This window comes from Eucyclogobius newberryi, unplaced genomic scaffold (genome assembly GCF_026437365.1).
Source record: "Eucyclogobius newberryi isolate DKJ021-1_F unplaced genomic scaffold, fEucNew1.0.hap1 SCAF_13, whole genome shotgun sequence".
NCBI classification, from domain to species: Eukaryota; Metazoa; Chordata; class Actinopteri; order Gobiiformes; family Gobiidae; genus Eucyclogobius; species Eucyclogobius newberryi.
The window spans coordinates 4,714,148-4,726,739 of NW_027315757.1; the positions used below are offsets into that span (position 1 = coordinate 4,714,148).

General features: G+C 42.6%; 1 protein-coding gene across 1 annotated transcript in view; it reads right to left on the reverse strand.

Moving 5' to 3' along the window:
* The window catches only part of LOC140357838 (integrin alpha-3-like), a 175,486-nt gene that overhangs the window by 131,066 nt on the left and 31,828 nt on the right, over positions 1-12,592 (reverse strand). Inside the window, exons 3-4 of the mRNA XM_072442357.1 lie at positions 5,890-5,975; positions 5,673-5,809 (exon numbers count right to left, since the gene is read on the reverse strand). Of these exons, the coding sequence (XP_072298458.1) occupies positions 5,673-5,809; positions 5,890-5,975 (223 nt within the window). The remainder of the gene's footprint in view (positions 1-5,672; positions 5,810-5,889; positions 5,976-12,592) is intronic.

A 12,592-nucleotide genomic window follows, 5' to 3' on the forward strand; every position in this document is an offset into this window, starting at 1 on the left:
ACGTTGGAAGACCAGGTGTTGTTTATGTAAAAACAGACTCCTCCGCCTCGTGTTTTTCCCTCGGAGAGATCCCTTTGTCTGTCTGAGCGGAACAACCGGAAGCTGGCCCAGTCCGGGACAGACTCACTGAGCCATGTCTCCATGACGCACAAAACAGGGGATAAAGAAAATTATCTGTTTTTTCTCATCAGTGAATTAACATCCAAGGTAAGGGCATACTTGTGCCACGCTTCCGAAGGCGCACAAGCACATATTTGAAGCCGCTGAGTGCCTGCAATTTCCGGGTAAACAGATAAATCAGCAGAGGTTTGGTTTTATGAAGCACTGAGACACGTTACGTTTATCTTCGTGCACCGCATGCTGGAGTTTAGATTTGCCCAAATAATCCCACCTTAACAAAGCCTGTGCACAGTCCGAACCTGACCCAGACAGACCCAAAATATTCTCTATATAGTTTTGTAACAGAGCACAAAAATGGCTCTTTTATGGCGTTTTGGAGGTGTGAAGAGAGTGTCAAGTGACGTGGGCAGATTTCAGCAGCAAGTGGTATTTATAAAGAACGTGGTGTTTTATAGATCATGAGTTTGTGTGGAATTTGTGTGGTGCTATGGTTTTAAATAAAATAAAATATATCATATGTATAAATATATATGATAAAATATATTTATTCACATTAGTTAGAAGTAAGTGACGTCGTCAGGCTGAAGAAGGAGGCATATCAGGCCACTCTGGCTTGTAGGTCTCCTGAGGTCATCGACGGGTATCGGCAGGCCGCATATCGTGTTGTCGTTGAGGCAAAAACCCGGGGCTGTGAGGAGTTCGGTGAGGCCATGGAGGAGGACTATCGGTCGGCCCCAAACCCCGATGTCGTCGGACGGTGGAAGGAATACTTTGAGGATCTCCTTAATCCCACCGTCACATCTTCCGAAGAGGAAGGAGAGACCGAGGACTCAGAGGCTGGCTCGTCCATCACCCAAGCTGAAGTCACTGAGGTTGTTCGCAAACTCCTCAGCGGCAGGACTCTGGGGGTGACTCCGCCCTGAGTACCTAAAGTCTCTGGATGTTGTAGGACTGTCTTGTGTTACGGCAGTTTCCTGTAAACAATGATCAAGTAAAGAGTAACCAGGCAATAACTTGAAGCAGAAACAGAGTCTCTCGGTCTCTCTCAAAAGGTGGAAGTTTATTCACGTGCACAGTGGATAAACACCCTCACTTTCCCTAAGACAAGTTCGTTCTGTCCCTACCTCCCTTTACAAGTTACAAAGTACACCTTTTATAGGTGGTAACAAACATAACATAATCACAACCCAAATCAGCTCAAAAAGAGATAGACCAGACTATCACGTTTGTGACGGTTCCAGCTCTCTCTTCAGAGGTTTAATCTAAGACCATTTCCACACTGAATCCGGTCCTGACGCATTAATTGATGATTAAGAGGCGCCGGACAGTAGATATTCAGTATAATCAGGACCTCATATTCTTATCCCATCTGCACACAGGAGAACAACAAAGATATTAATTCCGTGACATGTCATGGCCTAAAACAACATTAGAATGACATGACATGACCCATTTTCTGCCATTACACTTGGCTGACACGTCTCTGCAACATTGCGTGGCAGTCGGTGACAGTGCCTCTGGACTGGCAGACCGGGGTGGTGGTCCCTCTGTTCAAGAAGGGGGACCAGAGGGTGTGTTCCAACTACAGAGGAATCACACTCCTCAGCCTCCCCGGTAAAGGTCTATTCCAGGGTACTGGAGAGGAGAATCCGACCGATAGTCGAACCTCGGATTCAGGAAGAGCAGAGTGGTTTTGGTTCCGGTCGTGGAACACTGGACCAGCTCTATACCCTCCATCGGGTGCTCGAGGGTTCATGGGAGTTTGCCCAACCAGTCCACAAGTGCTTTGTGGATCTGGAGAAGGCTTTCGACCATGTCCCTAAGGGTGTCCTTTGGGGGGTGCTCCGGGAGTACGGGGTCCGGGGCCCTTTGCTCAGGGCTGTCCGGTCCCTGTATGACCGGAGCAGGAGTTGTGTTCGCATTGCCGGCAGTAAGTCAGACCTGTTCCCAGTGCATGTTGGACTCCGCCAGGGCTGCCCTTTGTCACCGGTTCTGTTCATAGTTTTTATGGACAGAATTTCTAGGCGCTGTCAGGGGTCAGAGGCTGTCCGGTTTGGGGACCACAGGATCTCATCTCTGCTGTTTGCAGACAATGTTTTCCTGATGGCTCTATCAAACCCGGACCTGCAGCTGCACTGGGACGGTTTGCAGCCGAGTGTGAAGCGGCTGGGATGAGAATCAGCACCTCCAAATCCGAGGCCATGGTTCTCAACCGGATAAAGGTGGCTTGCCCTCTCCAGGTGGGTGGGGAGTCCTTGCCCTAAGTGGAGGAGTTCAAGTATCTCGGGGTCTTGTTCACGAGTGAGGGGAAGATGGAGCGTGAGATTGACAGGCGTATCAGTGCAGCGGCTGCCGTGATGCAGTCGCTGCATTGGACTGTTGTGGTAAAGAAGGAGCTTTACCACTCCTTCCAAAGGCAAAGCTCTCGAATTACCGGTCAATCTACGTTCTTGCCCTCACCTATGGTCATGAGCTTTGGGTAATGACCGAAAGGACAAGATCGCAGATACAAGCGGTTGAAATGAGTTTCCTCCCCCGGGTGGCTGGGCACTCCCTTAGAGATAGGGTGAGGAGCTTGGCCACACTGGGGGAGCTCAGAGTGGAGCCGCTGGGGAAGACCCAGGACACGCTGGAAGGACTATATCTCTCGGCTGTTCTGGGAATGCCTCGAGATCCCCCCGGAGGAGTTGGAGGAAGTGTCTGGGGAGTAGGAAGTCTGGGAGTCTCTGCTTAGACTGCTGCCCCCACGACGCGGCCCCGGATAAAGCGGAAGAAGATGGATGGATGGATATCCACATTTTCTTTTTAATTAGTTGAATGTTGGATTAGGTTATTCTTGGGGTCCCTGCTCCAAAAGTCCAACTTTCTGCTTCAGTTCGATGCAATACAGATGAGAAAAACAATAATGTTAGGTACAAAATAAACTAGGTGTCAACAGATCTGTATGTGGGCTTTTGAATAGAGTTAGCTCAATGACGGATTGTAGATGGGATGGCAGAGAAGTCCACAGCTTGGAACCAAAAACAGCAAATGAACGATCACCAAATGTCTTCTATATGGACCTGGGGTGAGTGCTGTGTTGTGAGAAGTTCAGCGAGAAGTTCAGTGAGGTCTATTCACAGTCTTGCTATAGCAAGACTGTGAATAGACTTATGAACCTACAGCTGCAATTTAAAAGGGAACATATGCTTCATTTTGATTGTTATTGGTCTTTAAACTTGCTCTTGAACATTAGTTTGGCAATTAATGTTTTAGAACTAAAAAAGAACAGTGGTGTGAAAGTGTTTTCCCCCTTCCTAATTTCTTAACAATAAAAAAAAAAAAAAGTTTGATATTAGTCAAAATTTTGTTTGATATTAGTCAAAAACAACACAAGGAAACCCAGAATGCAGTTTTTAAATCAATATTTTTACTATTAAGTGAAAACAAAATCCAAACCTATGTCTTTTGTGAAAAAGTTATTGCCCCTAAACCTAATGACTGGTTGGACCACCCTTAGCAGCAACAACTGCAAGAATTTGTGATAATTTGCATTGAGTCTATTGCAGTGCTGTGGAGGAATTTTGGCCCACTCATCTTGTTGTATTTCAGCCCCATTGGAGAGTTCAAGCATAACATGCATTTTAAGGTCATGCTATCGCATCTCAAAAGGATTCAGGTCAGGACTTTGACTAGGCCATTTAAAGTCTTCATTTTGTTTTTCTTCAGTCATTCAGAGGTGGACTTGCTGGTGTTTTGTCATTGTCCTGGTGCAGAACCCAAGCTTGCTTCAGCTTGAGGTCACAAACAGATGGCCGGACATCCTCCTTCAGGATTTTTTGGTAGACAGCAGAAGTCATGATTCCATTTATCACAGCAAGTCTTCAAGGTCATGCAAAACAGCCCCAGACAATCACACCACCACCACCACCACCACCACCACCACATATTGTTGGCATGTTGTTCTTTTTCTGAAATGCAGTTTTACTTTTATGCCAGATGTAATGGGACACACACCTTCCAAAAGGTAACATTTTTGTCTCGTCAGTAATTTCCTAAGATGTTTTCTGGCAAAATTGAGGCGAGCCATAATGTTCTTTTTGCTCAGCAGTGGTTTAGGTCTTGGAACTTTGCCATGCAGGCCATTTTTGCCCAGTGTTTTTCTTATGGTGAACACTGATCTTAACTGAGGCAAGTGGGGTCTGCAGTTCTTTGGATGTTGTTGTGGGGTCTTTTGTGACCTATTGGATTAGTTGTTGCTGTGCCCTTGGGGTAATTGTGGTCAGCCGGCCACTCTTTGGAATGTTCACTGTTCCATGTTTTCAAAATTTGTGGATAATGGCTTTCACTGTGGTTCGTTGGAGTCCCAAAGCTTTAGAAACTCAATTACGTTCTCATTAGTCCGTTAGAATTAGAATTTATTTGGCTCTCAGCACGATGTCAAGCTTTTGAGGCTCTTTTGGTCTACGTTGTCAGGCAGGTCATATTGACAGATTTTTTTTTTTTTAATTGAGAACAGTTGTAGCAGTAATCAGGCCTGGCTGTGTGATAAACCACTGTTATGTTTTAACAGGGGGGAAACACTTTTTTTTCACACAGGGCCATGTTGGATTGGATTTTGTTTTCCCTTATTAATAAAACCCTTCATTTAAAAACTACATTTTGTTTTCCCTTGGGTTGTCTTTGACTAATATAAAATGTGTTTGATGATCTGAAACATTTAAGTTTGACAAACATGCAAAAAAAAAAAAAAAACTCAGGAAGGGGGCAAACAAAAATATTACATCCCTGCCTATTTACAGCACTGCAAACTGGGTAATTTCCCTTCGCAGGAAGTAGATGGCGCCACTACTCAACAGTTTAAGATAGAACATGCTGTCTTTTTATTTCCTGGTCTCAGCATGTACTTGTACTGATCACAATAAGACGATAGAAAAGCATTGAGTGATTCTGGAGATGATTTATGGACTTAAACAGCAGAGCCATGTCAAAGTTACGTCAGTTATTGGAGAAACCAGTAATTGTGGAACTGCAAAGAAGACTGTTTTTGACTGATGGAAGGCTGAGTATTTTCTAACCAGGATTCCTGGTTAACTGACTACGACATGTTTTTATAAACGCAACGGAAAACTTGAGTTTAGACATCCTAAAAATAGTTTGCAAGAGTGTTTTCTGGAGGCTCTATCCTCAGAACAGAGAGTGAGCACTAGAGCAGGGCTAGAGATGGGTAAAATAAGTTAGTAATGGGTTGTTAATAATATTGCATTTAAAATTCATCCGAATACATGAAATTACAGATAATTTACAAAATGTATAGGGGGAGGACCCCATGCCTTCAGGAAAAAAGGGTTCTAGTAATTGTGTAATTTTGCTTGGGTAAACACAAAACATTTACCTGCAGACCTGGTTGGACTCTGCGTGTGTCACTGTTGAACTGTTTAAAGGTTTTGCTTTTGTTCATTGAAATCATTTACCCTCAGACCTAGTTCAGTGCTTTACCTGCCGACCTATTTAAGTCCTTTATCTGCAGACCTAGTTAAGCCCTTTAACAGCAGACCTTATCTGGTTCTCACCTGCAGACCTGGTCGGGATTCTGCCAGTGAGCGTCTGAGTCATTGTACTGCAAGTCGTTGCCCCGGACAAAGCAGCGCCCAGTCATGTGTCGAAGCCTGTAGGCACCGTAGACTTTGGCAAAGCGATGGCCACATGTCTGTAACATCAGGAATGCAGTCATTATTGAACATGTACATACACTCATACGGTACGTGAGAGCGAAGGATGTGGGCATACCAGCACGCGACCTCCAGGTGGACCCTGACTGGCCACAGAGACACCAAGCCACATGTCTTCAATCAGGTCTTCGGACAGGATTTGCTCTGTAAAATACATTTAAGGTTATAAAATAGTATAGGGGGGTGCAGTGGCGCCTGGAGGGGTATGTGCAAATTTTCCCATTGAATCCAAATAAACACATCTCTTGCATGAAGCAGTCAGTAATTTTTCTCATAATACAGGTCTTTAGACTATGTCAATGAGCACAAGTATATGGGTGTGGTCCAAGGCTACAAGCTAAAGTGGGACAGATATACAGATCACATTAACAAAAAGAGTCAACCCGAGACTATACTTCCTAAAAAAAAACAACATCTTTTCCAACTTCTCTGCAGTCGGGTTACAGTCGAATACGTTGGACTTATCCATCTATATTACGAGTTCAGCTGGGGAGATTCGACAATTCTGCATGGAAGAAGAAGTATAATGATCTTGGACACTTATTTTGTGAAAATGTCTAAGAAACCAAACAAGAAAAGAAGAACAACACAGGGGTAGCAAGGGTAAGGTAACTTGCCCCACCCCTGCCTCCACACTGCCCACATGCAAATACTCTGAATACGCTCTGCTTTATCTTGCAACAATGAAGCTCAACGTGGATGGAGAAGAATAAAAAGATTTAATACACCAGAAGAGGCATCAGCTTTGTTGTCTGTGTTGCACCGAACCACCAGGACAAGTTCCTATGTTTGTGAATTTTTGTTCATCGACAAATGGCAATAAACCCCTTTCTGATTCTGATTCAGTTTTTGCAAAGGCGCTGCCGCATCCCTGAGCATTTTTTCTTTATTATGCTCTGAAATGCGGACTTTCTCAATTCTCCTGTTGACCATCCCTGTTCCCTTGTGCACTTACACACTGCATGCATTTTCAGAAAATGTAGACTTCAGTCAAGTGTGTAGTGTGTAGTGTGAGTATTGGGACAGGGCTATAGCACTTACTTTAAATGGCATTGTTTATTTGATAAGTTTGCTTTTCCCAAAACAATGATCAATTATCACGGTGATGGCAATGTCAGAATGTTTTTTTCATACATATATGCTTCACACATTTGAGTTTTTGATTTGACACATAATTGGGAGCTCCATGTTGGCTATCTGTTTTGTACATACACTCTGAGAGGTTTGGTACCAGGACTAGGCAAGGATACGTTCTTTTTTTATACAATCATGTTTTGGGTTCAGGGCATGTTGGGTTTTTGTAGTTCTTGTATATTTGAGTTTTCTACAATTGGTGAATTTATGAGAGTAAAATTAATACAATCAACCCAATGGCATCGGAAGAGTTAAGAGTAGCATCCTATCATGTTAATGGCATATTGAACCCAATCAAATTATCAAAAATATTTCTTTTTTTAAATGAAAAGAGAAAATAGACATAATTACATACTTACATAAAAAACACATTTAGACATATAGAACATCAAAAACTTAAACAAAAAATGAATCATCAAACACAAGAGGGGAGTTGCAATATTGATCTAAAACAAAAGTTTTGAATGTAAAGACAGTGTCTTAGTGTCTTTAAGACACAAATGGCAGATATGTACTGGTTCACGGAAGTATTAATGGACTGTTTTTTAGTCTATTGAATGTGTATGCTCCACCAGTGGCGCCTGCAAGAGTGCGCCCATACGCACTGTGCGTACCTTGAATTTCCCCATTGAATCCAAACCCAACAGACTACAGCGCATTGTGCGTTCTGCAGAGAAGTTGATCGGCTACAGACTTCCATCTCTGCAGGACCTGTACGTCTCCAGGGCTCTGGGACGTGTAGGTCGGATCACAGCCGACCCTCCTCATCCTCTCACATTGACTATTCGAGCCACTCCTCTCAGGCAGGAGGCCACTCGGGCCCTCTGCCTCCTACCCTCGGGTAGGAGGCATCCGGAACAGATGCCCGAGCCACCTCAGCTGGCTCCTCTCGACGTGGAGGATTCTACTCCAAGCTCCTCCCGTGTGACTGAGCTCCTCACCCTATGTCTAAGAGAGTGCCCAGCCACCCGGCGGAGGAAACTAATTTTGACCGCTTGTATCCGTGATCTTGACTTTTCGGTCATTACCCAAAGCTCATGACCATAGGTGAGGGCAGGAACGTAGATTGACCAAGAGCTTTGCCTTTTTTTGACTCAGCTCCTTCTTCACCACAACAGTTCGATGCAGCGCCCGCATCACTGCAGCCGCTGCACCGATCCGCCTGTCAATCTCACGTTCCATTCTTCCCTCACTTGTGAACAAGACCCCGAGATATTTGAAGTCCTCCACTTGGGGCAAGCCACCTTTTTCCGGTTGAACGCAATGATATGCAAATATAGTGGTCTTGTGAAATGGCTCTCTAGCGTCCTCTCCAAATTAGATTTTTAAAAATCTAGAAAAGACAATCTATTTTTCATAGACAACTGAAAAAAATTATAATGGGTTAATTTGCGACTGGGCACAATGTGAAACAATCAGGTGACTCTAGCGTTTTAGTGTTTTACTAGAGTTTTTATAGTGCGAAATCATCATCCTTATTTGTTTCTCCCACAAACCACCCCAATTTTGACCTCCTGAACTACTTGGTAGCGCTATCTGCAATGATGAGCCTTTTTTTATCATAGACTTATGAAACTTAGTACAAACATACTTCATGTCACGACAAGTTAACAGTTATATTATGACCCCCAACCTTTTATTGAGGTTTCGGCCAAAAAATACTGCGGAAAATCTGCGAAAACAGGAAAAAATATTACTATTGTTGTTTTAGAATCTAGCGAAACAACTTATTAAAAAACTCGTGAAGTGTATTAAAACTAGGTCCATGCAAAGTTAGGCCTCATTCTGAGACTGGCTTTTAGGAATATGTGTGTTTCTACCAAAATGTCTATTCCACGGAAGGGGCCCACATCTGATTAACTACCGAATGGGAGATGTCTCCATTGGCTGCGAGGCTGCGAGATGCCTTGTGTACATCTGTGTAAGCGCATGATCTCATTTCTGTAACTTCTCCCCTGGTGCTACCCAAATAAGGATACCTTTACATCTTGTTCTCTCATTGGCTAATCCGTTGGTACATGGATAGGGTCATACCTGTCAGATATTGTTTATCGGTCTTTGTGCGTCTTCAGTATATAAAGGCGAGATACGCCCAGAGACGAGGTTCGTCTTCCTGATCACCAGCGGACCCAGGGCGCTGTTTTCTGCTGTCCTGTATTTGCCACTGCTTTCTCTGTAAATAAACTACCTTGAAAAGTTTGCAGAGCTTTGTCAGCGTGAATCCTTTGTCTACACCCTACGCCCCAAACGAGCATTGATCCAGCCACCACACTCGCCTCATACATAATTTTTTAACACCTTGAATTTTCAGTCAAAAGGCTTGAAAATGTGTAAAAATGAACTACTCCATGTGCGATTAGAGGTAATTCTTTTGTTTTTTGATACTATTCCAAATGTGGGCGTGGCAAGCTCGTTAAAAAATAATGGCTATTTACAAGTTAAAACTTGCGTTTCCCTGGCATGAGATGTTCTATTTTCTGGCACAAATATACGTTTTGTGCAAACTGATGAGCTGAACGCAATGATATACTATATATAGCTATATTTTACAAAGGCTCTACAGTGCCCCCTTGAACATTTGAATTCATTTTAAAAAATTTACTTAGAGGTGTGGTCTTCGCGGTGGCTCGTACCCCAGTGCTGCAAGGGGGGCGAGGGCCTTTATCGCCGCACGTGGCTTTAATTTGTATTTGAATTTGTATTTTCATTTTTGCTCACTGCTCATGTTCTGTTCTGTGCTTTGTGTTTCTATCTTTGGCCTTGCAAATGTTAAATTAGGTAATTTAATCTGCTAAGTGCAGATAGTGCTCCTCCTGACTCTGTACCTACTGATAAACCTAAACCTGCTCTTTCTCACTCACTCTGGGATGTGACCATTCAACCATCTGGCAAAACAGACCCATCTTTATGTGGAAATACATTAATAACATTGATATCATAGACTGCTGATGTTGGTGAAACAATACTGTTTGGGGAATGTTTTGAGGTGGGTTATTTGGCGCTCAGACCCCGGCAGAAGACATGGGGGCTCCATAATATAATTGGATTAGATGTCTCCTAGATGATGAGGACGAGGAGAGGGATGCAGAGGAGGGGAAGGGGAGGTGGTGGGTCGCAATACGGTCTGAAGCGGCCGAGCCAGCTGCATGAGGGTTTAAATGGGGCTGACTGTGCGCTGATTGGGAGCAGAGGAGGTGCGCCGTGCCACGGGGAGGAGTAACTTGGGTGCGTTGATCGAAGCTGGAGAGCATGTGGTCCTGGTGTCGCAGTGGACGTAGATTGGGTGGAGTTAGGTCTTCCAGGCTGAATTCACGCAGGCTTCTTTGGTCTAACAAGGTAAACCCAAGCCTCCTTTTTCTTTTGGTAATTGCAAGGTTTCAATTCGGATACAGGGTTTTTACCCTTACCATATAAATCCGATTTCTTCGACTAAATTGGGTCAATCGTTCCATATACAATGCAAACAGGAAGGGAGACCAGGCACAGCCCTGCCTAACCCCCCTTTCCAGAGTCAGAGAATGTGTCAGATGACCATTGATTTTAATTCTTGATGTTGGACCATCATTAAGAGCCCCAATATTTTTTTTAATTAAATCTTTGATTTTAAATACATATGGCCAGCTAATAGAATCAAGAGCCTTTTCAGCATCGAAACTAATTATTACGGCTTTGTTTTGTTGTTTTTGTACTTGGCTCATTATGTGTAAAGATTGTCTTATGTTATCTTGTGTTTGTCGTTTGGTAATAAATCCTGTCTTATCATGATGGATTAAGATTGGTAGTATTTGTTCCATTCTTTTGCACATAATTGAGGTGTAGATACAATAGTCCACATTCAGAAAAGAAATGGGTCTGTATGAGGCGCATTCTAGTCGGTCCTTCACTTCTTTTGGTATCAGGGATAAGTTGGTCTCTTCCCAGTTTTTTGAGTGAACCAGTTAAAAGTTGCCAATAGGAAAGGTGTTAGTGTGTCTTTTAAAGCTTTGTACCACTCTGAGGTGAACCCATCGCTCCCGCTTTGATATATAATCTTCTTTATCGTCTGGAATATTTGAAAAACTTTTTTATAAAAGGTTTCAAATGCTGATTGAATACGGTCTTGTTTAGTTAAGATTACATCACTTTGCCTGTCGCATATTTAAACATTTCAGCTTGTTGTTTCCTAAGTTTCCGAGGTAGTCATTTGGAATTTTTTATCCACTTTCATAATATCTTTGTTCGGTAAAGAACATTTTCTTAACTATTTCCTGTGAAGTCAGGTCGTTAATTTCTCCTCTTATCTTCTGGGACACCCTTTTTTGGCCGTTTTGCTCCATCAATTAATTTTTTTCTTGGGGGTCTTTTTTGCGCAGGCTATTGCTATAATTTGCCCCCTCAAGACTGCTTTGGAAGCATCCCAAAGGATAAGTCTTAATGTTGTTGGACATTTTTCCCTTAAACAAAGAGTCATTAAGCAGTGTGTTAACAGTGTGTTTTTTGTCTTTCCTCCAAATCTACAGTAATGTAGATAGGAGCATGATCATTTAGGTCTATTGTGCCTATATCTGCTTCAGTGATTTTAGATCAGTCTTTATTGAGAGCCAAAAAGTAATCTATTCTGGAATAGATTGTGTGCAGTTTAGAAAAATGGGTATACTGGCGTGCCCATATGTCAATCAATCCTGTATTCTTCAAAAAGATACAGAACTTCTTATTTATTGTTCTTTCAGTGCCTCTTGAGTTCGACACGTCTAATGTAGGCTGAATGCAGAGATTCCAATCGCCGCCACAAATTAGGGTTCCCTCAGAGTGGTTTACAATCAGGTCCATGACATCAGCATAGAAAGTGATATTGCCCCTTAGTGGAGTATATACATTTAAAAGAGTGAAAACCTTTCCAAATAATATTCCCCTTAACCAGTACATATCTACCCTCTTTATCCTAATATAAAATAATTTGGTTTGAAATCAATATTGCAACACCCATTCTATGTTTGCCTTTGAACGATGAATTTTGCTAGTTTTTGCTAGCAACTGTTCAGTAGCATTGAAATGTGTGCTCTTGTCTATGTTTATTCTTTCTTTTTTCATTTTAGCTAAAATTTGTATTCGTTTGATTGGGTTCAGTGCCATTCACATTGAAGGATGCTACTTATGCTGCATTCTGTAGAGACATGATTATACCGTGTAAAAGAGTATAAATCTACTCTAATAACAAGCCATGGGTCACAAAATCTGTCAAATCTAGCATCCAAGCTAAGAAACGTGCCTTGAAACATGGGACTGCCTCTGAATTGTACAGAGCCACTAAAGACATGAAAATTGAAATGCTAAGGGCTAAACAGAATTATAAAACAACTCTGGAAAATAAAATGGCTGCAAATAACTTGGGCTCAGCCTGGTCAAGTATGAAGGCCATTGCAGACACTAGTAACTCAAAGAAAACAAGCACTTTAGTAGAAAAAGCTTCAGTTGTAGTCATCTGGTTTGAAAAAATAGACGTTTCGACTCTCATCCAAGAGTCATTGTCAATAAAAGAATTTAGATCGAGAACTCCGATATTAATACTGTTCTGTGGTAAGACCCACCCATTGGGAGGAGCCTTCCTGAAGTAGAAAGAGTTGTTTGTTTCAACAGAAACTCCCCCC